The sequence below is a fragment of the Ciconia boyciana genome, chromosome 1, assembly GCF_034638445.1.
Source record: "Ciconia boyciana chromosome 1, ASM3463844v1, whole genome shotgun sequence".
Classification (NCBI taxonomy): domain Eukaryota; kingdom Metazoa; phylum Chordata; class Aves; order Ciconiiformes; family Ciconiidae; genus Ciconia; species Ciconia boyciana.
The window spans coordinates 191,715,974-191,743,103 of record NC_132934.1 but is presented as its reverse complement, the minus strand read 5'-3'; the positions used below and the strand labels follow the sequence as shown (position 1 = coordinate 191,743,103).

General features: G+C 38.5%; 2 protein-coding genes across 2 annotated transcripts in view; both read left to right on the top strand.

The window, feature by feature from the left end:
- Positions 1-19,816, top strand: part of LOC140649496 (FRAS1-related extracellular matrix protein 2-like) — a 115,893-nt gene extending 96,077 nt beyond the window's left edge. Inside the window, exons 7-12 of the mRNA XM_072856827.1 lie at positions 10,926-11,075; positions 13,048-13,257; positions 13,525-13,722; positions 15,711-15,875; positions 15,953-16,135; positions 19,644-19,816. Of these exons, the coding sequence (XP_072712928.1) occupies positions 10,926-11,075; positions 13,048-13,257; positions 13,525-13,722; positions 15,711-15,875; positions 15,953-16,135; positions 19,644-19,816 (1,079 nt within the window). The remainder of the gene's footprint in view (positions 1-10,925; positions 11,076-13,047; positions 13,258-13,524; positions 13,723-15,710; positions 15,876-15,952; positions 16,136-19,643) is intronic.
- A 916-nt stretch (positions 19,817-20,732) lies between these two features.
- The window catches only part of LOC140646421 (FRAS1-related extracellular matrix protein 2-like), a 31,681-nt gene continuing 25,283 nt past the window's right edge, over positions 20,733-27,130 (top strand). The window contains exons 1-4 of the mRNA XM_072850317.1: positions 20,733-20,857; positions 21,742-22,045; positions 24,732-24,863; positions 25,525-25,856. Of these exons, the coding sequence (XP_072706418.1) occupies positions 20,738-20,857; positions 21,742-22,045; positions 24,732-24,863; positions 25,525-25,856 (888 nt within the window). The 5' untranslated portion in view covers positions 20,733-20,737. The remainder of the gene's footprint in view (positions 20,858-21,741; positions 22,046-24,731; positions 24,864-25,524; positions 25,857-27,130) is intronic.

Here is a 27,130-nt window from a genome sequence, read left to right as displayed (position 1 = left end):
ATTAACCAAACACCCATTCAGTTTAAGGTAGAGCATAAGGTAGGCAGAGCATGCCCAGTGTTATATTACGGACTGGAGTCATGATTTGGCCAAGTATCCTTCACCATTCTCTGGAGATGACTAAAATCTAGACTAGTTGCTCTTTTTTCCTCTATAGAGCCATCTTTCTCCCTTTTCTATTTTACAGTGCCTGTGGGTCTGATGCCTCTGGCACTTCTGTGCAGGTTTTAACTTCTTTTGTCCTCTCATTAGGTAAAATCTCTATGTGACCCCTCCCCTTTCCCCAGTCTGTGGCAGGTGGCCAGATTGGCAACTAATCAAGGGAAAAAGTGGAAGACAGCCAATTTATGACACATGTTATACTCCCAGTTTTCTTTACTTATGGTTTCTTTTTATCACCGGTTCAAAAGAATGAAAAATGTTCAATTTATGATGATAGCCTTAAAGATTTTGGAAAATCCAGAGTTGCTGTCTATCACAGAAATAAATTTATGTCATATCTTACAGTAGGACATTCTATAAAGGCAACCAGGCACATTTATGATTTGCTTTCTAGCATTATCTGTTACTGACAGTTTATATGCATGTGTATGCAGGTACACACTCACACATTATATATATATGAACTACAGAGGTTGGATTAATCTCATCTTCACTTAGCTGCTTAATAACTAGGTATATGGCCTAACCTTATGATACAGTCTCCTTTAATACGTAAGGAGGACAGACCATGACCTCCAGACAGTACATTGTCACATCTATTTCAGATGGCTCCTTTACGATGGAGGACTCAGCTGGCGGAGCAGCATATATCCAAGCCTTCACTACTGCAGGTTCTTAAATGCTTAGGTTATGTATGTATTATTACAGTTCTATGTGAATTATAATAGTATTTCTAGGAGAGTGTTGAAATATAGAGAACAGCTTTTGAGTTTTGTACTCGAAGCACATAAAATAGTTGATAAGCACAAGGTACAAAATTACATGAACTGTAGAAAATTGATACTTTCTGTTAAATCTAGAATGAGTTAGATGAGATGGTGTTCTTATATGTACTGATGCTGTTTTCCAGAGCCTAATGGATCATTGTTTTATGACAGTTCACTCAAGAGTACATTGAAAATCTTTCTCTCCTGTCTTCCTGTAGCATGTTATATTTTTTATGGCTTTGGTCTTTGTACTACAGATCTTATATTTATTATAGACTGTTTGAAAATGTAATGAATGCCTAGCACACCATTCTAAATTAATCACTTGGTTTTGGTTGCTTGCGATTGTAAGGAGTGAATTTAGTGACCTAGTGAGTGCTTTGTGTTTTTAAGATTTGGATAATCAAGTTGCGTAGGACATCTTGGTGCATTCAGTTTTCCTACGGTTTCTTCAGATCACCTTGCTTCCTCTGAAGCTCCTTATTCTGAGACTTTGCCATTTTGCTCATCAGTCTTTGAAGACCCAAAGGATACTGAACAACAGAGTAAGCAGTGTACCCCATTGGGCTTTAATGACATTGATTCTCCTTTTGGATGTGTAAATCATCAAAGGATTAACTCAGTTATTGTCTCACATTACTGTCTGTCAGGCAATTCTTTTCTCTTCCCTCCCTCACGAATGGGGTCAGAAGTCCAAAAGAGAGAATTCAAGAACTTTTAACATACAGCAGAGCATATTTTCTGTCATTACAGCTCTGCTTTTGTGGTCTGATAAGTCTGTCTGTTGTTCTGTTTTCCCTTCTGTTCTGTCTTCTCTGCTGAGTCTCATCCTCAACATTAGCTCCTGTAAATGGAGCACAGAAGATCTCTTGAATGTTTTTCTTCTCAGACCTCAGTGGGCTAAATGTGTTCTCACTGTATGTGGGCAGAAAAGCCTGTAAGAAATTGTTTCTGCCAGTTAAGCAAACTCAACATAACTAGCATTGTGACTGAATAGTAAAAATGCAAAAATCTAAAGTCAGAATTGGGGCAGTATCTTTCTTAGCCTCTCTTGTGATATGGTCAAGATGTCTCCAGTCCAGAACAGTCTGTGTATGCAGGCAGAAGAACAGATTTAATAACTATCCACAAGAATGGATAGGATCATAATTTTCTTTAAAAAATGTGGTACAAACTGTGCCAGAAATTATATACAAATACCAACAGCCACTGGGAAAACAAAGTATTTTACATTTCTTGGTTATGCTATTCCTCTTCTATGCACCATTTGTAGTAATGATAGTTATAATAATAGTGACTCCCTTCTTCTTCATTTATTCTTCAATGAAACCAAACACATTTGCTAGTTTGATAAGATTCAGATTTGTAATTCATTTGGTTAAAATGAATTTAACAGCCTCACTTCTGTGCCTGGTAAGATCATGGAACAGATCCTTCTGGAAGATATATAGAAACATACAGAAGACAGGGGAGTGATTAGAGACAGCCAGCATGGCTTCACCAAAAGCAAATCATGCCTCACTACCCTAGTGGACTTCTATGATGGAGTGACTGCATCAGTGGACAAAGGAAGTGCTACAAATGTCGTCTACCTAGAGTTCTTCGAGGCCTTTGACACAGTCCCCCCCCCCAATATTCTTACCTCTAAATTGGAGAGAGATGGGTTTGATGGATGGACTGTTAGATGGATAAGAAATTAGCTGGCTGGCCACATCCAAATAGTTACACTCAATGTTTCAATGTCCAAACAGAGACCACTAATGAGTGGTGTTCCTCAAGGGTCCGTACTGGGACCAATACTATATAATACCTTCATCAATGACATAGCCAGTGGGATTTAGTGCGCCCTCAGCAAGTTTGCAGTTGACACCAAGCTGAGTGGTACAGCTGATAGGCTTGGGGGAAGGGATGCCATCCAGAGGGACCTTGTCAGCCTTGAGGAATGGGCCTATGTGAACCTCAGGAAGCTCAGCAAGGCCAAGTGCAAGGTCCTGAACCTGAGTTGGGGCAATCCTCAATATCAGTACAGACTGGGGGATGAATGGTATCCCCCCCTGTGCAGAAGGACTTGGGGATATTGGTGGATGAAAAATTGGACATGAGCCAGCAATGTGCGTTTTGCAGCCCAGAAAGCCAACCATATCCTGGGCTGCATAAAAAGAAATGTGGCCAGCAGGTCAAGGGAGGTGATTCTCCACATCTCTGCTCTTGTGAGACCCCACCTGGAGTACTGCACCCAGCTCTGGGGTCCTCAGCACAAGACAGACATGGATCTGATAGAGTGGGTCCGGAGCAGGGTCACAAAAATGGTCAGAGGGCTGGAACACCTTTCCTATGGAGAAAGGCTGAGAGAGATGGGGTTGTTCAGCCTGGAAAAGAGAAGGCTCTGGGGACACCTTATTGCAACCTTTTAATATATGAAGGGGACTTATAAGAAAGATGGAGAGAGACTTTTTACCAGGACCTGTAGTGACGGGATAAGAGGCAACAGTTTTAAACTGAAAGAGGGTAGATTTAGATTGGACATAAGGAAGAATTTTTTTATGATGAGGTTGATGAGACACTGGAACAGGTTGCCCAGAGAAGTTATGGATGCCCCATCATTGGAAGTGTTCAAGGTCAGGTTGGATGGGGCTTTGTGTAACCTGATCTAGTGAAAGATGTCCCTGCCCATGGCAGGGGCGTTGGAGTAGACCATCTTTAAAGGTCCCTTCTGACCCAAACCATTCTGCGATTCTATGAAAAATTACTCTCAAAAATTGCACAATTTGGATTTATTTTGATCTTTAGAATATTGTTATATCCTTTTTCTCAAAGTCTAATGGCTTTCGTTGTATAAGGAGCTCACCCATTTTCAGCATGCATTTACTTTTATGAAGGTCCAGGAATTCCATCTTTGCTGTTGAGTCTCCACAATTTCCTCACCATCTTCCTATCAGCTCTCATTACCAAACCACAAAATGCTTGCTTATCATTCAAAAGCCTTACAAGTACTACTTGCCAACCAGTGGAAATCTCGGCTGGGGAGAAAACATAATTGTCATCACTATGACTTTGGGCTTTAAAATCTTAGAGATCAGGGTCATGATTTAAGGGGATGATGTTACAAGGTATTATAAAGAAAACATTCATACAATGAGCTATTGTGATTTTGTGGTGATGTTTCTTGATATGAGTGTAGGTGTGAGGAACACACTTTGGAAGAGAAAAACTGAAAATATTCTTCTCAGAAAACCTCTGTTTTTGCAAATATACTTATTAGACTCAGACCCATTCTACAGACTGCTATTTCTGCAAGGCCCAGTAGTAAACTAATTACTCAATTAAAATGTGAAAAACATATTTAGATGTGGCTACATGCTGTATCTTTATGTAGCCTGATTGCTAAAATACTGCTCAGCTTCTCCTACCAGTTCTGTTTGTAGGAGTCCTCATTTGTTATCTCATGTATGAATGACTGTGAGCTCCTTCATGCTTGGCCTCCTTGTGAGGTAGCTTGTGTGTGGTATATTTAAATATTACTGCCAAGCCTTCCCATTTATCTGCCTGCCTCTGTTTCATCAGTTCATTGAGAATTTGTTACTGATGCCATTTCCCGGGCCTCTTACATAAAACTAATCTCATTCTTTTTAAAAATAGGACATGTAGAAAATTCTGCGTTGTTTTCATGCTCTGTGGGAGGTCTACCCAGTAGGAAAAAGGTATGTGAAAGTCAGATGGTTGCTGCAGGCAATACCATCACGTTTGGGTGTGTCCCCAAATTCCAAAGTGTTTGTTTCTTCAGCTATTACTCTTTATATTTTTATTTACATTGGCACATGAAGCAATTATCTGGATTATGGAATAGTTTGGGCAAGTGATTGGCGCTTGATGTACTTGTAGCAGGAAAAATCTTTTGGCCCTGTCCTCAGGCTCTGAACACAGGAAAAGCTCCTCTGACCCCTGTGATAGTTCCAGTGATATCAAGGTCTGTAGGTTATATCCTGAGGACATGTGCAAGGATCATAACAATACTACTGCTACTAATAAATATTTTCATGTATATGTTAGTTCACATATATATGAATTTGGTATTTTGGAAAGGTAACAATGTTTCTCAGCAAACCAACAAAGGTAAATGAATTGCTTCCAAGAGAAGGTCACTTATAATAGTCAACCTCACACATTAGCCTTTCTCCTGAAATGCCAGTTATAGCTGGGAGACAACTTAAGACTGTTCATTACCATCTTGTATGTAATAGTTAACTAATTATTGAAAAATTCATCTTCAGTTTAAAGGCACGCATCTTGAACAAGTTGAGCTACAGCATGGCTTCATGCACTCAGATGTCTTTACTCTCCATGGTTCAGGCATACTCTGTAGCTCATCTAGTTATTACTGAACCATTATGAATTGCAACCTGCCATTAAGCAAAATCAGAATTAGCTCAGTTCTTCAGGCTGCAAAGTACACTGCAGGCTGTCCTTGCAGCAGGGATGGGACTGACAAGAAGGAAAGAGTACATGACCAGAGATGGTGTATCACTGTAGCCATCTTACTGCCATCCTCAGTCTTGCAGCTAGGGCTGTAGTCTACTTCCTTTACTGTGCTACTTTGCTCACATTTGAGTTTTATTTATTCATGTAGCAGAGAGGTTAGATGTGGATTCCAGGCCTGCTAGGCAGGTGCTGCTTGTGATGGTACTGTGTGTAGAGAAACTGAAGCATGGATGCACTTTAACATAAAGGGTGAGTTAAAATGTAAAGACCTATACTGAATTAGTATGTATCATAAATTAATTAAAAGTGAATCATATATTATGTTGTTCATAGCAGTTATTGATCTCAATTCACACTGTGTTATTCTACTGAAATTACTGGGTTAAGTTGCGTAAAATGAGAGTAATTCAGTGATGAACCAGTCCAGTCAATGTATGCACTGCCTTTGTAGATTAAAAAAAGTTGTGTGTTTTTCTTACAAGATAGAACTGGATTTGGTAGAGGTTGCATTAATTTGAGTCTGTCCTTTTACCTGCTATAATCTTTGCAGTATCCTTTAAAAAGTCATTGTAAGCTGCTAGACAGAAATGGGCTGTTGAGACAAATGGAAATGCAGGCATTTGCTTGAGATAATGTGTGTGGCAATTTGGCTGCAAATAGTTATTTTGATTCTGAGGTGAATTTACTTTTTGAATGCAAAAGTTATGACAATAGTGCTAAGAAGATGAAAGCTGTTAAGATTACAAGATATGAATTTGAAAAGTAATCTGTTTTGACCACATCAAATAAAAAGCTATTGGCATTTGCACAATAGGTACCTACTCCAGAACTGAGCTCTGACTGTAATCTTGACCCCTTCTTCTACAGCATTCAGCAAAAATAAATGACTTGGCAAATTAAATTCATTGTGCTAAATGCAAGCTCAGTTGCTTGCATAGCTTCAAGTATGTGTAAATAGCTGTGGAATGGTGCTACCTAGTTTCAGATGTTAAAGTCCTCTTTCATAATATCGTAATATAAACTTTTTGTAATGGACAGTTTTTCTGAGCTTTTCTTTTGCTCCCATTATCATGCATATATAAGAGAGATTACAGAAGTTGACCTTTACTGCTATTAAACAGTAAATGCCCATTCCTTCTCAAATGTAATGGAACTCTTGTTCTTAACTGGTCTATCTACAACTCACCCACTTCATGTTCGAATGGGTGGAGTCTCTTGTGTTATAGACTCAGCAGCTCAGTCATTTAATGCTAGCTGTGATACTGAAATGCAAGTAAGCATTGTGTAGGGATGTATACGTTGCCTGGGTATGAGCCAGATCAGGTCCAGAGGAAATCTGGCCATGTTTGTCTGTTGTTATGTCCAAGCTAATTAGCTGTGTCAACCATCAGGGCTTATTACTTTGGACTCAGCATTGCATTAGCATGTCTAGACTGTACCAGAGCAGGCTAGTAGGCTTACAAAGCACTGTTTTGCACCTTCTGCATTACCACAACAGATTTCTACTAGCTCTGGCAACTCGTAATGTTCACATCATAGCCTTGTTTGTACTGTGCATGGAAAGAAGGAAGGCAAAAGCTTTTAGGAATAAACGGTTTAACACCACTAGAAAAGATCAACCATGAGTTCAGTTGTAATAACTGCTTCTCCTAGTCCCAATATCTAAATATGTCAGAGGGACAGGTCTGTTTTCTTCTGTTATTTCTCTCCTCCTGAGAAAAAAATAATATATATATGTATCTCTCACTGGAAGCATATATCACTGAAAATCACTTTAGTATTAAGGCTTATCAAGGTGTCAGCACAGAAGTGTCTGTTCTTTTGTGTTTGCCCTAACTATCCTGCCTTAGCTGTTATTTGCACTGGCAGCCCAAACTGATTTGGCACCTTGCATATCTTACAACCAACCTACTCTTTTGCCATGTCTCTCTAAAGCAGATTGTAAGGATATCATTTTAAAAACAAAAGCCTCCTTGGAAATAAATATTTTTGTGCTATCGCACTGATTTTCTGATATACATTCAAAGACAGACCTATTTCTAACAGCATGAGCAGTGTGTTTGTTTTCCTCCTTGATGACTGACTAGTACTGTAGTTGATATACACCCCTGACTATATAAGTACAAAGGCAAGACAAAGATTTCATTTCCGTGCCAAGAAACCTGGGACTAAAGCTCCTAACCTTTCTCCTCTGATTATTTTCACTTCATGCCAGTGAAATCTGTGGGTCTGAACAACAAAAGTCTAAAAAAACTTCCTCTTATTTCTGTAAGAGGAACCATTAAATTTGCAGTGGTCTCTCTTCAGAGTGATTACTAGATTAAAGATCTGCTGTAAGCGAGCCCACAGTCATTGAGCAGAGTGTTTTCCAGCCGTGACCTGAGAAGGACAATGCTTTCCCTGTTAGTAGCTTGGCTTTGCTACTTCCCCTGGGGAGCTACTAACACAGCTTACAGGAAATGAACTTACAAAACATTTGTAAGGATTTGTTTCCTAGGATGGGTAACCATGCAGAATGTATCTTTCACTGAAGATACATGGCTCAAAAAGTGTGAAAAACTCACTCTGGAATACAAGGCAAGCTAACTGAGGGTTTAGGGGTTATGTTTGGCTGTAACTACAGGAACAAACTGTGTGAGGATTCTTCTTCAGCAGCAGTAAAGCAAGCATTAGGATAACACTACAAGAAATGAATATTTTCCTTTATATCTTCCATCTAGTTTAAGGCAGATCATCTGTGTTCCCTGTGTAGTCAGTGAGTAGAAGGAAATGCTTCCAGACCTCCTCAGATTTTTCTCACTGCAGTGAGTGAGCCATTCCACCTCTCCTCCTGTATGCTCATTATGCTGGGAAACCTTCTGGAATGGCCTATCTTTGTCCTTGTAAACCGAGAGCAAGCAAGCTGTGAAAGTGAGTACCTCTCACTTAAGTGCTTAAAATGAGGTGCAGCCAAGTCCAGATCTAATTCCAGAACTACTGGGACATCAATATAGAGAGAACAGGATTATAAGAACAAGATTAGACTTGGGAAAGTGTGCTAAACTTTAACACTTGTTTAAGAAATTACATGTATTAGATTTGATAATATTTTTAACTGCCTTTATCTAACTGTTGGCACATTCATAACCATTTCCATTTGGTCTTAGTAGGCATTCTGTATTTTTAACCTCTAGAGGCTGGATAAGTCTTTGTCCATTTTGAGAATTTTAGAAGATGACTGTATGTCTGAAATGGCATATTTCTTTGCAGATCTAATACCCAGTTCTGCAATATCCTTGTAAGTGGAAGTCTCTTGAAAGTTACGAGTAGTTATACAAAAAGGTCCAGAGAATGTATCCTATTCACCTATTAAAAATGTTTCAGATAAGAGCTTTGCAGTCCCAAATATAAATGCAACTACTGACAACCCAGTCCCTATAAACAAATAATGTAAGATTGATGTGTGTCTGTGCACACAAACACACATGCATTTAAATACACATAGTGTTGAATTAAAAAAATTAAATTGGAACAGAAAGCCTTTTCATCTACCAAAGTTAGACATTTGCCAAGTTTGTCTTTCATCCTGCAAGGGTTGATGACCTTGATAATGCTCAAGCAGATCTATGAATCTGTACTGTTTTCTAGTAAATACATTCAGTTCCATGAATTTGTTACAACCCATGTTTTTAGTTTTGGCAGATAAGTAGAGAGGCAGCTGCGTTTGTTTCACTGATGTGCAGTATTAAAGGGGTTTGTTTGTTTGCTTGTTTTTCAAGAATTTATTTTGCCAGTTGTGAAATACAGGAAAAATCTTGAAAGCAGAAGACAGAATCATTTTCTCCAAAATTTCCAATTTAACTCTTGAATGCAATTCCAAAATACATATTAAATGATTCTCAGATGAAGTTTTGGCTTAGTAATAACGGAGTAACTACTTTATATTACTTCTGGTTAGTTTTAATTAAATTCCTATTTTACATTGTTCAATTTTCTATAAAAATAAATAAGCAGTCTACCACAGAGGAGATTGTTGCCATACACTGTGTAGTCAGTCAGATTGTCCTCAAGTACTTCAGAAAAGCATAGGTATTTTGTCTGTCTAGTTATCCTACAAGCCTCTCCAAAACCTTCAAAATACAGTGTCTTCACAATATTTGGCTTTATTGAACTCAGTTGTAGTCTGAAGAAGGTTCTTCAATTCCAAAACATTTGTTCCATTGTAATAGAAGTCATAGGTTTTGCAACATACATATGATCTTAAGAAAATCTGACTGAATCATGGAAATGATGGGCCCAACTTCCACTTACAATTAAAAAGGATTTATGTCTCCTCCTTTGGGTAAGTTGTACCTTTTCTGTATGCTAGGCATAGCTCTGTAGAACCATAAACTTTTCCAGTCATTTCCTTTGAATTTTTTCTTTTTTTCTATGCTCGATGATGGGGACATATTCATAGTGCCACTGAAAGAGCACTGATTAATTGCTATGATCTTTGTCAACTTAATTCAAGTTGGCCATATGCTGTATGGTATTTTCAAGCACATTTATGATATTGTAACCTCATGATTATAATAAATTCTCACTAGGCAACATAAGAAAGTTGTGATTAAATACAAAGAGAACTTGTGTAGGTCTTCAAATTACATCCCAGCCGTTGGGGAATGTAAGTATGATTTCTGCTGTGCAGTGGGAAAACTGAGGCACTGGCTGTGTGTGCTTACTTGTATGTGTTTGAAACAGGAATGGAAGGGATAAAAAAGGGGAGCTGATATGCATCCAGGATGAAGCGGGGCTATGTTTCTAAGCCCGTTTACTTTGTAAACTTGGCATGGATAGACAACCTGAAAAAGGGAGGAAAAAAAAATGTCTGTTAAGTGGGATAACACTTAACCTCCTTTGCTTTTTGCTCTTCTTTCTTATAAACTGTGGAACTTAAATATTAAGATAAAAGACTATTCACATGCCAGTTTACATGAAATAAGATTGATATTGTTTTAAATGCTAGATGCGGGGGGACTAAAATTAAGTATTTGCCCATTTGGTTAGCTGGAAAACATTTCCAAAAGCAGCTCCAGTTATGTATCACGTTCCAGTCTGGTTTTAGCAACAGGAATCTGTGAGAACATTAAAGTTAAGATTTCATTATCTATATTCACCTTTGTCTCTTTGCACCAAAGTGAAAAATGCAAGGAATTTTCTGTCTTCCGCACAAGGCTCAGCTCAAATAAGTTTGATGAGATAACACATCTGGTTTTGCACACAGATTCGTACCTGCTGACACACAAAGTTGAAAATGTAGGAGGCAAGAAAAAGAGCACAGTGCTGATATAACAATTGCTGTCCCAAAATAGGCAAAGCAATACTTGAAAGGAAGCCAAAAATACCTAGAAACATTCTAAACCTTAAAAAAAAGCTTTATTTCACTTACTGAGAAGAGCGAAGTGCTCTCCATTGTCTAATGTGGATTTTATGCTCTCTTGCTACCTTCAACATAAGGTAAAGAAACATTTATGGACATTATTCCTCTTTCACCAGAACCAGCATTCTACTTTGGAAATGATGAATACTATGTTGATGAGAGTGCTGGCTATATTGAGGTATGTGTCTGGAGGACTGGAACTGATCTGTCTAAGGCTGCCTCTGTTACAGTGAGGTCTCGCAAATCTGAACCAGTAACTGCAGAGGGTAAGTTATTGTTTTGTTCTAGTTTCATAATAAATCTCAACAACAAATGGTAGTACATTTGGTCTTGATAAAGAGTCAGTTACACAAGATGGAATTTATATGTTTCTTGCTCTTAGCAGATCTTTCTTCTTAGAACAAATTAAGTAGTTACAGAATTTGTCTCAAAGAAACAGGAGTAGGAGCAAGTGTGAAGTACAGCACTAAGAGAAATGCCTTCAAATCCTCTTATAAAACACTATCCCACAAAGGCAGCTGATTACTGTCTCAACAGCATACTCTGGGCACAGAGTTATAATCACTGGCAGCATGCCATTTGCTCCTCTCATTTTTAGTTTAGGCAATGAGAAATTATTATCTAGTATTCTGTTCAACACGAGGATTGCTACAGCTGTGTGGTTCAGTGATGCTTTGACAGAACCTTTGTCTGCAAAATCAAGTGTTAGTGTACTCTTTTTTTTTTTCCCCCCACAAACCACAATGTTTAAAACTAAGACATTCATATAGAGACAGCATAAAAATTATCTTCCTTAGATGCTTATCCTGAGTGTAACTGCACGGTAGAGTTTATCTTCTCAACTAATTTTCAGTGAGGCAAAATTGTGTAAAACATTACAGTTATTTCAGGAATATCTAAACATCATATATGTATCATACCTAACATATATGATAAACATCCTATTTCTCATGAAAAAGAAAATTATGAAGTCTGAAAAAAATATATGATTCCTTCATTTCTGAACTTGCTTTATATGATCTGATGTCTTTATCTCATCCTGAATAATAAAGTTATTTTATTTCTGGGGGAAAAAAAAATATTTCCTTACAGTAAGAATCTTAATTCATTGTGCTGGGACCTCTAGGATTCAAAACTGTGAATGGCACAGCTCTTGGGCTTTCTAGCCTGTTGGTCACAGTCTGAAAGCTCTGACATGTCTGGCTGCCTGTAAAGCCATGAGCCTGGTTCTTGGTCTTACACAGTGCAGCAATGGATCTGCTGCGCTGAGCACCCTGCCTTAGAGGCTTAGCTCTGGGGCAGAGCAGCAGGGACTCCAGGCAAGTGCCCATCTGATGATGGCCTTTAATCTTGCCAAATTTTGTCAAATTCACAGAATTCCAAACCTTGTTTCGATTTCAATGAAACTGTTTCCCCCAAAGCTTCTTTTCAACAGCTCTGCTACTTATTCTCCCAAAAAATGAACATTAAAACTCAGTCCTTCACTAAAGTCCTAGATACCTTTAATGCTTTGGTTCCGAAATTGAGTGTCATGTTTTAGTCAGTATCTTGGGTTTTTTTCTTTCTTCTCATTGGCTTGTTATGGATTGGCTTGCTTTGCTTACAACAAAACAAAACAAAACAAAACAAAACATAAAAGCAAACCAAATCCAGATCAGTCTGTCTTTAACATTAAGATACCAGACCTCACCTGACATGGTCTGAGCAGAATTTTATTCTTTTGGTTTCCATTCATTCTGTTTTACACAACTCCTCTGAACAGTAGTTCTTCCTTAAAGTCAGCTCATTGGCCTTTTCTCCTTACCTTTTTACATTAGTCTCAAAAGTTCCATCTTCATTACAGAATAATATGAAATTTTTTTCCAAAAGACTTTGCTTCATCTCCAAAGTCTCTCTTGAAGCTTTTGCTTGCTTTCATTTCTCGCTTAAAACAAACTTCATTAGTTTTAGTGGAATAACTGTTGATTTACAACAGAACAGAATCAGCCCCATTTTGTGACTTGAATCACTAAACAAGAAGTAGCTTAATATTGACTTGTTTTATTGTATAGTCCAACTTAGATGGTCAAAAGATGTTTTTGCATTACATGACTGACAGAATTTGGCAAATTTTAAAATTATATTTAAAGAAAAATAGATTTACCTACAATTAACTGCCTAATGATAGATATTTTTATTTTTCATTACAAGTAATGCTGTTTATTAATTTGATATTTTTTATCTATTTTCCATTGGTAGCTGGAGTAGATTATGTAGGCATCAGTCGTAATTTGGATTTTTCCCCCGGAGTCAATATGCAGACATTTCGTGTGGTAATTCTGGATGACCTTGGACAGCCAGTGTTAGAAGGAACTGAGAAGTTTGAGCTTGTGCTAAGGATGCCCATGAATGCTGCCCTTGGAGAACCCAGCAAGGCCACCATCTTCATTAATGATTCAGTGTCTGACTGTGAGTAATAATTTTTCTTACCTTTTCACATTTATGCAGAAGATGGATGACTGCAACACACAAATAGCACTTGTCCTTTTGAATCACACCAAAGCCAGTGAATCTAGACGTTTCAGATACAGACAATGTGTTAAGTCATTTGCTGTCTAGCTGCTTATGTTATATACCTGGTGCAATGTAACATAACTAAATTTGAAATAGCAGAGGGAAGATATGATAACTTTTGCAATTATACTTTAGACATGCTTTTTATGTTTTTCCTCCCAGTGCCTAAGATGCAGTTTAAAGAATCTGTATATGTAGGCAATGAAAATGATGGGCAGATTTCTGCCATGATATATAGGAGTGGGGATATCCAACACACATCCACTGTGAGATGCTACACAAGGCAAGGTTCAGCTCAGGTAATGATGGACTTTGAAGAACGCCCCAATACTGACAGTTCCATCATCACATTCCTTCCTGGTAAGCTCTTGATCTTATTTTAGAAGCTTTTAGTCTACCATGTTTTGTTTTGCTTTGCTTTGCTTCGTTTGTTTTGTTTTGTTTTAATGTGTCTTCTCATAAAGTAGTGCCAAAAAGACCACTCTGGAAAACCAAGCTTTTTTCCGTACACAATGGACAGAGTGCACAGAAATTATGTTGTCTCTTTTTGCTTCACTTCTGACCTAGAGGGATAATCAATAGGATCCAAAGGGACATATCTGCATATAGGTTCAGCCTGAGTACCTGAATCTTTTTGATCACAAAAGCAGGTTCAGCATACCTATATATAACAGAAGCACAGACCTGCTGTCAGAAAGGAAACTTCAGAAGCTCCACTCTTTGTTAAGCAAATTGCTGGTAAATACATTTGACTTACACTGAAATGAGTAATAGATCTTTCAACAGGGATATAGCTCTCTAATTTCTGTTTGAATTTTTTTTTCACACTGAGGCTTTCCTAAGGCAGTTCACCAATATTAGGTACTTAATATCTCACATCAGAGATGAAATACAAATAAATCAGATGTTACTACCTTGAAAGAATATTGCCTGATTCCTTCTATTTATGCAGAAGACAGTTTAGTCTTTTTAAGTTTATACACACATAATATTTTTTACAAGCCCTAAACAAGTTCTGTCATCAGCATGAAATCCTTGGCATGCCCTTATCACAGAAATGATGACCTTCCTATTTCTGTAGGCCTGTATCATAGTTCTCTTGTAAAGTGAGTTGTTCAGTCTATCTTTATTTAGAGCTGGCCTCAGCTTTTAGTGCTATCTTGTACTGTATACCTTTGCCATTGCTTCTGTGCAACCAGGAAAGAGAGTCCAACTTGTTAGGACTAATGGATCTGGGCCCCTTAGGAAGTGAGTTTCCTCTTTTTTTGAGTGTCGCTCTACCATTTCTCTGTGAAGACAAGTAACAAAGAGGTCTTCTGGGATCATATCTTGTTTCCATAAGCTTCTTAGGCGTGTTCAATATGTGGTGGTTTCAGTACAGTTTTCACATTTCCCATGTAACAATGAGGAGGATGAATATTTTGAATTTTTTTTCTCCTCCTAATGGATAATTTTCTATAGGGGGGAAAAAATGACCTCAGACAATGAACATAGTCAGCATCCTGGTCTGGTTCTTCATCTTGAAGATCCTTGATCATATTTGCATGCATAGTGATTAAAAAATACCGTAAATTGACCTCATCTCTCTCATATCCTGTGCTGTTCCTTTTGTCAGGGATGTAGGAGTCATTCTCATGATGATGAGCCCACTAAGTCTGACACTGGGAGCCAGACACTCTACACACCACTCATAACTCTTGCTGCTCTTGTAGAAGGCCTAAGACAAGGCCTTTTTCCCAGAGTCTCTGAACATCTAGTAAGTCTAGACACATTGATTTATGAGTGCTCAAACTGAGCATTTTGCAACTCCAAAGTATTTTTAAGGCAATATTCATTGTCACTTGGAATCAGTGGGAGTTTAGAAGACATTAAAATCAAATGGAGTAATATAAGTGAAGGTCCACACAGTTGGAGAGTGTCCAATCAAAAGACAGTTGAAATAAAAAACTCCAGGACAAAATTACCATTAGTATTAGTGAAAGTTTCTATTACTCTGCTTCCTTGTGCAAGTATTTATTTTTTAAATGCACACTGTGGGAGACGTCACTGAGAAGGAGTATTTTATTGTAGGATAAAACAAAAGGAACAATACGTGTGAAGTGGATATACCAAATAGAAACTTAGAGAAGTCCCAAAATGGGGGATTCCACTTTAATGAGTTTCCATAGAAAGGTAAAGATTACTAATTGTGCTTTCACTATTGTCATTAGTCATTAATTTATATGGTGTCAAGGTGGATGCCTTGGCCAGCAGAAGCAGCCTGTGGTTCCTTGAGCTTGGAGAGAAGTGCTGTAATAGAGCAAAGAACACCTAAGTTCTGCATGATATTACCTTCAGAATGATTGCAGGTGAAACTGAGAAGCCTTGCACACTGGTGCTTATGGATGATACCTTCCATGAAGAAGAGGAAGAACTACGTCTCGTTCTTGGCACTCCAAGAAGTGATTCTTCCTTTGGTGCCTCTATTGGCGAACAAAATGAGACGCTGATAAAGATTCAGGATGATGCAGACAGTAAGAAATTATTTTGTTGTTATTGGCTTTTGGAAGCCCATTTGTGTGCTCTAAAAACACTTTTCTTCTAATTACAGAGGCCATTATTAAGTTTGGTGAGACCAAATTTAGTGTGAGTGAACCAAAGGACACAAGGCAAGTAGCAGTTGTAAAAATCCCAGTGCTTCGTCTGGGAGACACTTCCAAGGTTTCTGTTGTGAGAGTTCATACAAAGGATGGATCTGCTACTTCTGGAGAAGACTATCACCCTATATCAGAAGGTAGGATCATTCAGATGATTATCATATCCTACGGTTTGTTTTTATTCATGACTGTAACATAATGTTTGAAAAATGAAATAACTTTATGAATAGAATACTTTGCAACCACATCAATTAATAGGTTTTGCTATTCAAATTCAGTATGGACATGATCCCATGTGGTATGCAACAGCCAAATTGCTCTTGGAATACTAGATATCAGTGAAGATATTTACAAAAGAATTGTGACTCCTTTGAGAACATCTGTACCTCAAGTACCTGTGGAAGAAATGTGTGAGTGCCACCTTAGTAACATTTGCAAAGTGTAATACCATTACTCTGCAGAAGCATCTACTCATAGGGTATGATTGTGTGGTTGTTTCTCAAGCAATTCATTAAGCTAATGGCTTTTGCTCTATGTAGGAATTAATGTCTATTTCTGTTTATTTTTCTACTTTCATAATAATTAAGCTTTCTTTCTATATCTCTGCAATTCACTGCCCACTGCTTCTTACTAGTAATGAATGAGGAGAGAAGTCATGCAACAGAATGAGAAATTTCTTAGCTGATAAACTTCTTTCCATTAATAGCCCACCCACATGGTTTAGTGAATGACTAAGAGTTTGTAGGACTATGAATTTTTTTTCTTCTGAACTTTATGATAATACATGATACTAATCTGTGTTTTAAGGTTAATTATTCATTGCTGGACTGTTTTCACAGTTTTGGACAAACTATTTTGGTGTCCAGTCCAGCTAAAAGATAGGATTTATTTTTGAACATCCAGCAACAACATTGGGCTATCTCCAAATTCCATAGAAGAAAAAGCATTTCCCACTAGTGATATTTGAAGAAAAAAATTGTTAGCAATAAGAAAATTATCAACCCAGAGTTTGCTAATTCCAGTCACTTTGCTTCCTGCATTTCAGAGTTTTGCTCTTTCCTCCTGAAAATCACAGGAATTTTTAGTGTCAGCTAATACTTATCCTATACACATTACCTATATGCATTGCCTTGCTTACCCTCTCCCTGCTGTGCACCGACAGCACCGGGAGCAGAGTTTTCAAGGGAAATGTGCTACTGCAGAACAAGAGGCTCTGGGACTCTGCCCAGAAACCTTTGAGAAAGGTCTGTGATCTGCAGGATTTCCCCACAGGTTTCAGAACATCTGTGGGTTTAGGGAGCCTGCCTATTCAGCCATGGGTACAAACCCCACATCCTTAACTGGGTTATCTGAAGGAAATGTGACAAACTGAAATTCATTAAAATTCTTAGCTCTCACACAGCATGTTTATTACCACAAAGAGTATTTTCTTGGCTTAATAACAATTAAGGCTGAAGGCATCATTAGATCACGTAATCAGACTCACTGTGGATTGCAAGATTCTCTGTTTCCCCCAGTTACTTCTGTATTGAGCCCAATAACTTTTGGTTAGAGAAAGTATATCCTTCAGAAAGGGCATCCAGTCTTCGTTTGAAAGCACTGGAGAGGACAAGTGTTTCTTAGCATTTTGCTTCACTGATCAGTCCCTATCACTTATCTGTGCCTTATTTCCCACCTATACTTCAGCTCTCATCCACGACTGCTTATTGTGCCTGTCCCTTTAGAGTGCAGAGCTCTTTAGCACCTGGTATTTTTTGTTTATGATGGTATTTCAATATACTAATCAGAACATCACTTTCTGCAAGTCTTTTTTTTCCTTCTGGTCCTCAGTTTCTGTTGGTCATTTCTGTGTCATCTTCAGTTAATTTGACATACTTTAAAAAATAAAGATAGTAGAAATGCACCTACTATGCTAGTATCAGTCTTACCCATTCCATACACAAATGTTAAAGAGTTTCTGTACTTCTTCTTCCTTTAGTAGTTAATACATCCAAGAATCACAGTACTCTTCTAACTCTGTCAGTGTGGTGAGTTGACCTTGGCTGGATGCCAGGTGCCCACCAAGCCGCTCTATCACTCCCTTCCTCAGCTGGACAGGGGAGAGAAAATATGATGAAAGGCTTGTGGGTCAAGATAAGGACAAGGTGATCACTCAGCGTTTACCTTCACAGGCAAAACAGACTTGATTTGGGGAAATTAATTTAATTTATTACCAATCAAATCAGAGCAGGATAATGAGAAATAAAACCAGATCTTAAAACACCTTCCCCCCACCCCTCCCTTCTTCCCGGCCTCAACTTCACTCCCCATTTTCTCTATCTCCTCCCCCAAAGCGGCACAGGAGGATGAGGAATGGGGGTTACAGTTAGTTCATCACACGTTGTCTCTGCTGCTCCTTCCTCCCCACACTCTTCCCCTGCTCCAGTGTGGGGTCCCACCCACAGAAAACAGTCCTCCATGACCTTCTCCAACGTGAGTCCTTCCCACAGGCTGCACTTCTTCACAAACTGCTCCAGCGTGGGTCCCTTCCACGGGGTGCAGTCCCTCAGGAACAGAGTGCTCCAGCATGGGTCCCCCACGGGGTCACAAGTCCTGCCAGAAAACCTGCTCCAGCGTGGGTTCCTCTGTCCATGGGTCCACAGGTCCTGCCAGGAGCCTGCTCCAGCACAGGCTCTCCACGGGGTCACAGCCTCCTTTGGGTGTATCCACCTGCCCTGGCATGGGGTCTTCCATGGCCTGCAGATGGATATCTGCTCCACTGTGGACCTCCATGGGCTGCAGGGGGAAAATATGCTTTACCATGGTCTTCACCAGGGGCTGCAGGGCAATTTCTGCTCTGGCGCCTGGAGCACCTCCTCCCCTTCCTTCTCCACTGACCTTGGTGTCTGCAGAGTTGTTTCTCTCACATATTCTCACTCCTCTCTTCAGCTCCAGTTGCACAGGGTTTTTTTTCCCTTTTCTTAAATATGTTATCCCAGAGGCGCTTCCACCATCGCTGATGGACTTAGCCTTGGCCAGTGGCAGGTCTGTCTTGGAGTCAGATGGCATTGGCTCTATCGGACATGGGGGAAGCTTCTGGCATCTTCTCACAGAAGCCACCCCGGCAGCCCCCCCCACTACCAAAAACTTGCCACACAAACCCAATACAGTCAGCTAAGATTGAACTTTTTATCCGACATGACTTCTGATGTTTTTTCAGAGACAATGCTTTTCAAAATACAGTACTCTTCTGTGTAATTCTAGTTTTGTGCCTTATTTTCGGTATATACCATTGTATTAAAATGCATTTTGTTTGAGTAAGACCTGACAATACTTTTTATTTAGAATTCTTCAGTCTTTTGGTCATTCACATATGTTACCAACATTTATGTAATAATTAGTCTAATAGAACTTAATAAGTTCTATTAGACTAAATCTTGGTCTTTGCAAATCTCTTTTGATGATGATAATGCCTCATTTTCAGTGATTTCCACGTGTGTCCACTGCTATTCATTATTATTATTTCTAGCATCAAATAGGTTAAACTAAATATATGAACATCTGTAATTTGAAAAGTGAGTATTAACTGCCATCTCTCAGGGCTGGGCCTAGAATTACAGCTTGTTATGAACAACAGATTTATTTTTAAGTGTCTCATGTTTTTAGAAATTGAGTTTAAGGAGGGTGAAACACAGCACTTTGTGGAGATTGAAGTTCTCTTTGATGGAGTAAGGGAGATGAGAGAAGCCTTCACTGTTCACCTGAAGCCTGATGAGAACATGGTTGCAGAAATACAGGTAACAAATTCATGCAAAGTCCTCAACAACAAAATCTGGTAAACAGACCTTCTTACTTTCTCGCTCATAGCTTTAATCTTCTTTTAAGGTTTATACATGCCATCTTGGCTTGTACCTTAAAAGACAGAGAGGATCATCCCAGCTGACACAGTAGCACCTACCCAAAACAGTTTGTTGCCAAGGCAATAACGTTCATGGGGTCAGAGAGACAATGAGAGACTGAAGTCTTCAAGATATCATTCCAGACACATTCTCCTCATAGAATCATTCCTAAAAACTGATGTCCTCTTGGAAACACTCTCTGGCAATACAATATAACCTCTATGCTGTAAAAAGAGCAATCAGGTGAAATATAACTTCTGCTGTCAAAACCATGTTAATATTATTCTTGTTGTGTGAAATGAAATAGCCACACATTCTTGTTATTTAGCATTATATCATACATACTTTTATTTTAAACAGTATATTCCTCTGATTCTGCATAAAATGTGTTTCAAACTCTTTGGCCACTTCATCAGTATCACACCATATATATATAGTCTGACTCCAGGTAGCCAGACAGCAGAGACACAGCCTTTGCTGGTGACAAGCACCCCATTTCCACAAGGCGTTAAAGCATACAGTGCACATTAGGGTTCTACCAGAATACTGAAGTGATTCAAGAAAGCTGGGACACAAGGTTAAAGGGTCTGGTATCTTCAGTGTTCTGAAAAGAAAAAATTCATTTTAGCTCTTGCTTTTGTTGTCTGCAATATATACTTTCCAGTGTCTCAACCCTTTCTCAGTAGCTCATCCAGTTGAGGTTTTAGAACCTATTTTGGGACAATGTTGCAAAGGCTAGACATATTCTGATCAAGGTCCAGCTTAAGTCTGCTCGTTTGTTTAAATGTTTACAGAGAACTGTTTCTGCCTTCTCATTGTCAGACAGCCAAGGCCATTGTTTACATTGAAGAAATGAACAGCATGGCAGATGTCACCTTTCCCTCTGTCCCTCAAGTTGCATCCCTTTTGATATATGATGATACTTCTAGAGCCAAAGACAGAACCAGTCCCATAGCTGGCTATCCTGTCATCTGTATCACAGTGAGTATCTCTGTGGAAAGATGGAACGAAATCAGCATATGGATTTTGTTCAATGGATTTTAGGCACTCAGTATCAATCCATATTTTGTGAGTCACACATGAGTTCAAGCTAGAACTGTCCTAAGAGCTAATCTGGATAACTAATCAATTTTCAGGAGGACAAAAAGCTAGAAAGTTGTTTCACTTGTTCATCACTAAGAACAGTTTAATACTCATACTATGTCTGTGATTGCATGACCTTACTATTTCCTGCATTATCTTGCCTTAATTTGCAGAGCTAAAATCACTGGAGGTAGCAGATGAGCCATTGTTTTCAATGAGTGCCACAGACTGAAAAATGAGTACTGTTTGTTGAAGTACTACAGGCTTCTTTCATTGTAATTTTGCAACTGAAAGGTTTGCATGAATATTCATATGCATTGAGGAAGGTTTTGGTCCATCTGCATCTTCAGGTTGTTTCTCACACCATTCCTTATGCACAGGAACGGATCATATGTTAAATAGTTCTCCTAAATAAATAAACAAATAAATAAATAAAACAAAAGAAATCTTGAAATGCAAAGTATATTTGCAGAATTAGATCAAAGAGTGACATTCAAGTTAAAGTAGCATGTGGGAGTGTAGTTTGTGCCTTCATAACTATGTTAGGTTTTCACCCATAAACCATAATTTAAAATCATATTTTTATTTCAATAAGCATAACTAGATCTGCCTTTCAATCTACCATTAAAGTGCAAAAAGCATCACTGTCAAAATAAGGTGATTTCTTGACAGATTTACTGGGGTTGTAAATTCCATGTTGTTGAGTTTTGTGACTCTTAATAAATTAAAATTCCTTTGCCATGAAGCAAATAAGTTGTTGACACATCTGCCTTGTTCTGCAGGCTTGTAATCCTAAATATGAAGACTTTGACAAGACTGGTTCTATATGTGCCAGTGAGAACATCAATAATACCCTGACACAATACCGGTGGCTTGTAAGTGCACCTACTGGTCCTGATGGTGTGACTAGCCCCATGAAGGAGGTTGACTTTGATACCTTCTTCACTTCCTCCAAGATGATTACGCTCGACTCCATTTACTTTCAAGCTGGTTCTCGTGTCCAGTGTGCGGCTCGTGCTGTGAATTCAGATGGGAATGAGGGTCTTGAGCTTATGAGCCCTATTGTAACTATAAGCACATCAGAAGGTAAGACATCATCACCTATTGCAAAGCCCTCAGACCTCTTTTGGATTCCAAATTCCATCCTAACAAAATATGATTACATGATCAGGTGTTTTAACATTACAGTCTCAGCTTTTCTTCTGTTGTCCATAGAGGTGGTGCAAAAACTCTCTTCTTAACACAGCAGAGAATTGTATGAAGAAAATGGTTTTCACCTTTGTTAGTTCTCCACATCTTTAAATAGTTATCCACATAGCAAACTTGTATGTTCAGGAGAACAATATATAATGTGCATTGGAATTAGCGAAACTTGGTTTCTGTTGGCTTTTGAATTCAACTGTAGTAATGTTGCAGTACAATCTCAGCTCCTATTAGACACTGGAGAACCCACAGGGGAGTACTATTATGAATGCCTAGCCAGAAGAAAAGCTTCATTTGGCATTCAGGCCTCACTGGACACCTGAGAATCAATGTCTTCCTTGACTAAAGACTAAAGCAACTGGTGTCCAGTAACAGGGCATAGACAAAATTTTTTCATGGTTGTGGTATTCATAATATTCATCCTTCTTCTTTCTCTGATACTCTCTTTGTCTCTCTCTGATTCTCTGATACCTAATCAATACTGAACTGATGCTGCATTCTCTCAGTCAGCAGAGTTACTGTAGTCTACCTCCTTTGCCCAGCCAACTCTTTTCATGAAACTCGTACTGAATAACGTTATGAAGCGCAGGTGAACAACTGACATGCACACGAGTACAGTCTGATAGCATATGCTATTTTGTTGTAGAAATCACAGATAATTTTATTTATTGTATAATATGGAGAATGAGTAATTATCAGCAGTCAAGGTAAACTACAAAACATTGTATTTTATTACCCTTCTGCAGCCATTTTGCATTCTTTGTGTCATCTCTGCTGCTTTTGTAGCTACATTAACTCTTCCGGTTTTTGTGAGATCTTACAGTAGATAATAAATTACATGATTGTTCATTTGCAAGATCATTTTCATTTCCTTGGCCTTTCCAACTAAATATTTTAGTTAAAACATTTTATTTTCTACTAAGTTAGGGCTTTAAGGAGCTTAATGAATGGAATTTCTATTTACCCCTGTCCTTTATTCCACATTTTGACTGTAGGCTCAACTCACCTTTGTTTGCGATATCAGGAATCCTACACCCTAAAGAGGACTCTGTCTAAGGGTATTGTCTACAAGGTGCAGTGTAGTGGTTGTTAAAGGCAGATAACCTTGCGCTGGGTGAGCTAGTTTTGTTACGTGAAACAGACTGTCTATGTTACTGTTATAATGCATTATTTGGATTACACTTGACAAATTAGCAGGGCTAATTAGCTCAGGCTCAGGACTGAATTGTCATGCATATATTACTTCCAGTACCTGAGCTAACTTGTGATGTGGAAGTCAACAATACTGAAAATTGTGTACAACACAAAGGGAATTGCTAGATGCTATTTTGAAAGAAGTGCAATGATCAAAGCAACCTGCCAAAATCCTGAATATTTTCAACTTTGAGGATGCTTGACCTCCAGTGCATAGACCAAATTCTCAAAAGTAAGTCAGATTGTGCAAAAAATTGTATTTAGCCTCTTTAGCACATCTTTCTTGCATTTGAGAAAAACAAACAAACAAACAAAACCCCAAAAAGCTATTGTGTGCGGAAAAGAAATTTTGTTTCCTCATGCCAGAAGTTTCCAACTTGGAGCCGTTGAGCCAGATGAGGTCCACCAGAATCAATAAGTTCTCCAAGAGGAGAGCCCTGACTCCTCTTTTCTTTGCCTCCTCAGAAATGGGCAAAGAGCAGAGCATGAGCAAAGGGAACTGTTTTGATTTTCCACTTCTGCTGGTTTCTTTCTTCAAATACCTTGTGATCCTTTGGCCATCACATGGCAATGTGCTATGATTCTTGTGGCCAGAATGCAGACACTTCTGCATTGAAATATGCAACTAGAAGTTGCATGTATCTCAGATCATATGATTACAAACCTAATCTTATGGTCCTACAAACCAGGACTAATACTGGAAGAGGTTGAACTAGCCCTGGAAAGGATTGCCAAAATAAGTTACAGATTCTCCTTTCTTGGAGAAATTCAAAATTCAACTGAACAAGGCCCTGAGCAACTTGATCTAACTTTGAAGTTGGCTCTACTTTGAGCACAGTATTTCTAGACATCCTTTGACACAATTATTCTAACTACATTTTGGTCACTTATGGAACAAGAGGCTCATAGAGTCCTATGAAGGTGTATATATAGGTCCACACCGCAATCCAGTGCCAAAACCAACTGAACACTGATCAGGTATCTTCTGTAAAGCTATGTATGTGCTTAAGAAGGTGGGAGGAATTAAAGCGTATGCCTCTGAGGACCTCTGTAAGAAAGTATGGCACTTGACACTGACTTTGCAAGTATGGTTGACACATGCAACTGAAAATGTGCAGGTGCAGTATCATCACCTGGTTTTAAAAACGTGGTCCAGTTGATCGAGTAATGATTTTTGTTTGAATCTCCTTTGCATAAATTCCTGTTCAAACCTCTGATAAATGCTGCTCGAAGCATTTACCTGTCATTCAAGAAAACTCTCCTTGTTTTGGAAACTTGTACAGTGGAAAAAAGCGCATCTAAAAATAGTGCAAGGGAAAGTATAGATTATTTCCTCTAGACATAAAGTAAAGTTGCTTTCTCCTTTTTCCATTAGGTCTTTGTCAACCTCATATGTCAGGAGTAGTTGGAGCAGAACCATTCTCTGCCAAATTGCGCTATACTGGCCCAGAAGATCCTGATTATGCCAACCTCATCAAACTGACAGTCACAATGCCACATATTGATGGTATGATAAAATCAGCTGTGGAGTTGAGAGAAGTCATACAACAAGCTGTTATTTGAGCTATTTTATTGGTTATGTTATTTTATATAGTCAAAATAATAATATAATCAATCAATAATATAATCAATCAGTAATAATAATATAATAGTTCAACATGTAGGACCAGAGAAAAATGGGATTAATGTACAAGTGCAGTTTGCAACAAGGTGCATAAGATACTGTATTGATACATAGTCTTTGATGTGAAGATTGTTTTCAGATTAATTGCATAGTTTACATAAGTTGGGCTAGACCTACACTTTGTAAAACTCCTTTGAAGCACATAGAGATATACCAAAGAAGAATTTATTTATTAAAAAAATATAAAGCCATTTAATTACTATGTGCTTCTGAAAAAATCACACAAAATCCTGATTGAAAAATATGTTGGAAATTTAGCAATATTTTATCTGGCATTTCATAGTATAAAGATAATTATTGTGGATAACATTCTCATACACACTTAGCATATCGACTTTCTTTGAATTCTAAAGTACATTAATCGCTGTAAGTACAAAATACAGAAGCACTGCATAACATACTTAGTGTTTGACAAATTTTGGCTAAATTAAGCAGCTCTGACCACTGAAATTTAGTGATGGTGCTATAAATTAATGTTTTTTAGGCATGCTGCCTGTTATTTCTACAAGAGAGCTCTCCAACTTTGAGCTGACACTTAGCCCTGATGGAACTAGAGTTGGAAACCATAAATGCTCCAACCTGTTGGATTACACAGAAGTGAAGACCCACCATGGTTTCTTAACTGATGCTACCAAAAATCCAGATGTGATTGGAGAGACCATTCCCTATCAATACAGCCCAATAATTAGAGGCTTCAATACATTACGCTTCTACCGCAATCTGAATCTGGAAGCCTGTTTATGGGAGTTTGTTAGTTATTATGACATGTCCGAGCTCCTCACAGATTGTGGAGGCACCATTGGGACAGATGGACAGGTATGAAACTGTAACTTGATTTTGTACTGTGTTCTTAAAATGAAAGATTTCCCTTATAATGCATCTATGCTAGTAGAAATAAGTGGGCTTAGAACTAATTTAGTTGAAAAGTGTTCTTGTTTATTCTTAACAAGAAATAGACTTCCCCTAAGGCCAGATTATTTCTTAAAGCTATCAATATCTATTAAGTACTAATAGGCTAAATGTGAAATCCTTGTCCAATTGAAATTAAGGGAGTAATTTAGTTTGAATGAAATTTGCTATGATTTTCTCCCAATACAGTTTTAAAGTATTTTAGGACAAACCAATCCCACCTTTATTGTATAGTGAGCCACCTTAGTCTTTTCTTAGAAAGAAAGCCTTCTCAAGGATTGGTTTTAGCACACTGATAGTACTGGACTATTTAGTATTAGTCACAGTGTATCTTAAAAAAGAGTTTTAAAAAATTGTGAAGAGCCTTCTTGCTGGTAACAGTGGACTGCAGTGTCCTACCAGCTGCTTGGCTCTGCTGATCTCTTGCTCCCTGGGTAACAAGACCCTCCAGTGCAGACAGCACAGTGGTCTTACTTTACCCAGCAAAGAATTCCTTGGTCAGGAAGCAAAGAGAAGCTGCCATTATGGGATGTCTGAAGAAGAGAGCTGTGGAAGTGGTTGGGGAGTTAAAACAAAGAGATTGGAGAGATTTTCAGGTGTCCTTTGGAAAATTATTTCTAGAAATCCATAGTAATGTGGAAGTAAAAGGGTGCAGGATTCCTTCTGGTGCAGTGACAGTGAAGTTAATCCCTAGGTCTTCCTTGTATAGTTACTACATAAGCCTGTCTGATCCCATTCAGGCTCTGGAGTACAAAAGCTGTAGCTATGAAGATCAATCCTTTATGACACAGAAAAGTCTCTTTGGGGAATAATGCTACAGGCTGGAAGAAAGACTGGAAATGCAGTACCTCATTTCAGAGAAGTCCATCCACAGCATGGCAGCTGTGTGGTAAAGCTAGCTCACTTTCCTGGCTCACTAGCCTTCCTTGTTGAGCCATTGTGGAAAGGATGAGGCCACTGTGTGAAATGGCCATAATTTCTCTGCTTTTTAACAGGTGTTCATTTTGCCAGGGACCCATCTGCTTATCAGACCTCAGTAGACTTATATGCACAAATTCTTACTTTGTCAGCCCCAAATGGCATGAGGCCTTAAGAGAGAAGTGTGTCGTTGCCCAAAGAAACCTGTGGGCATGTGCAACAACAAAGCTCTTTTACTACTGAAAGCATAGGTGCCAATGGAC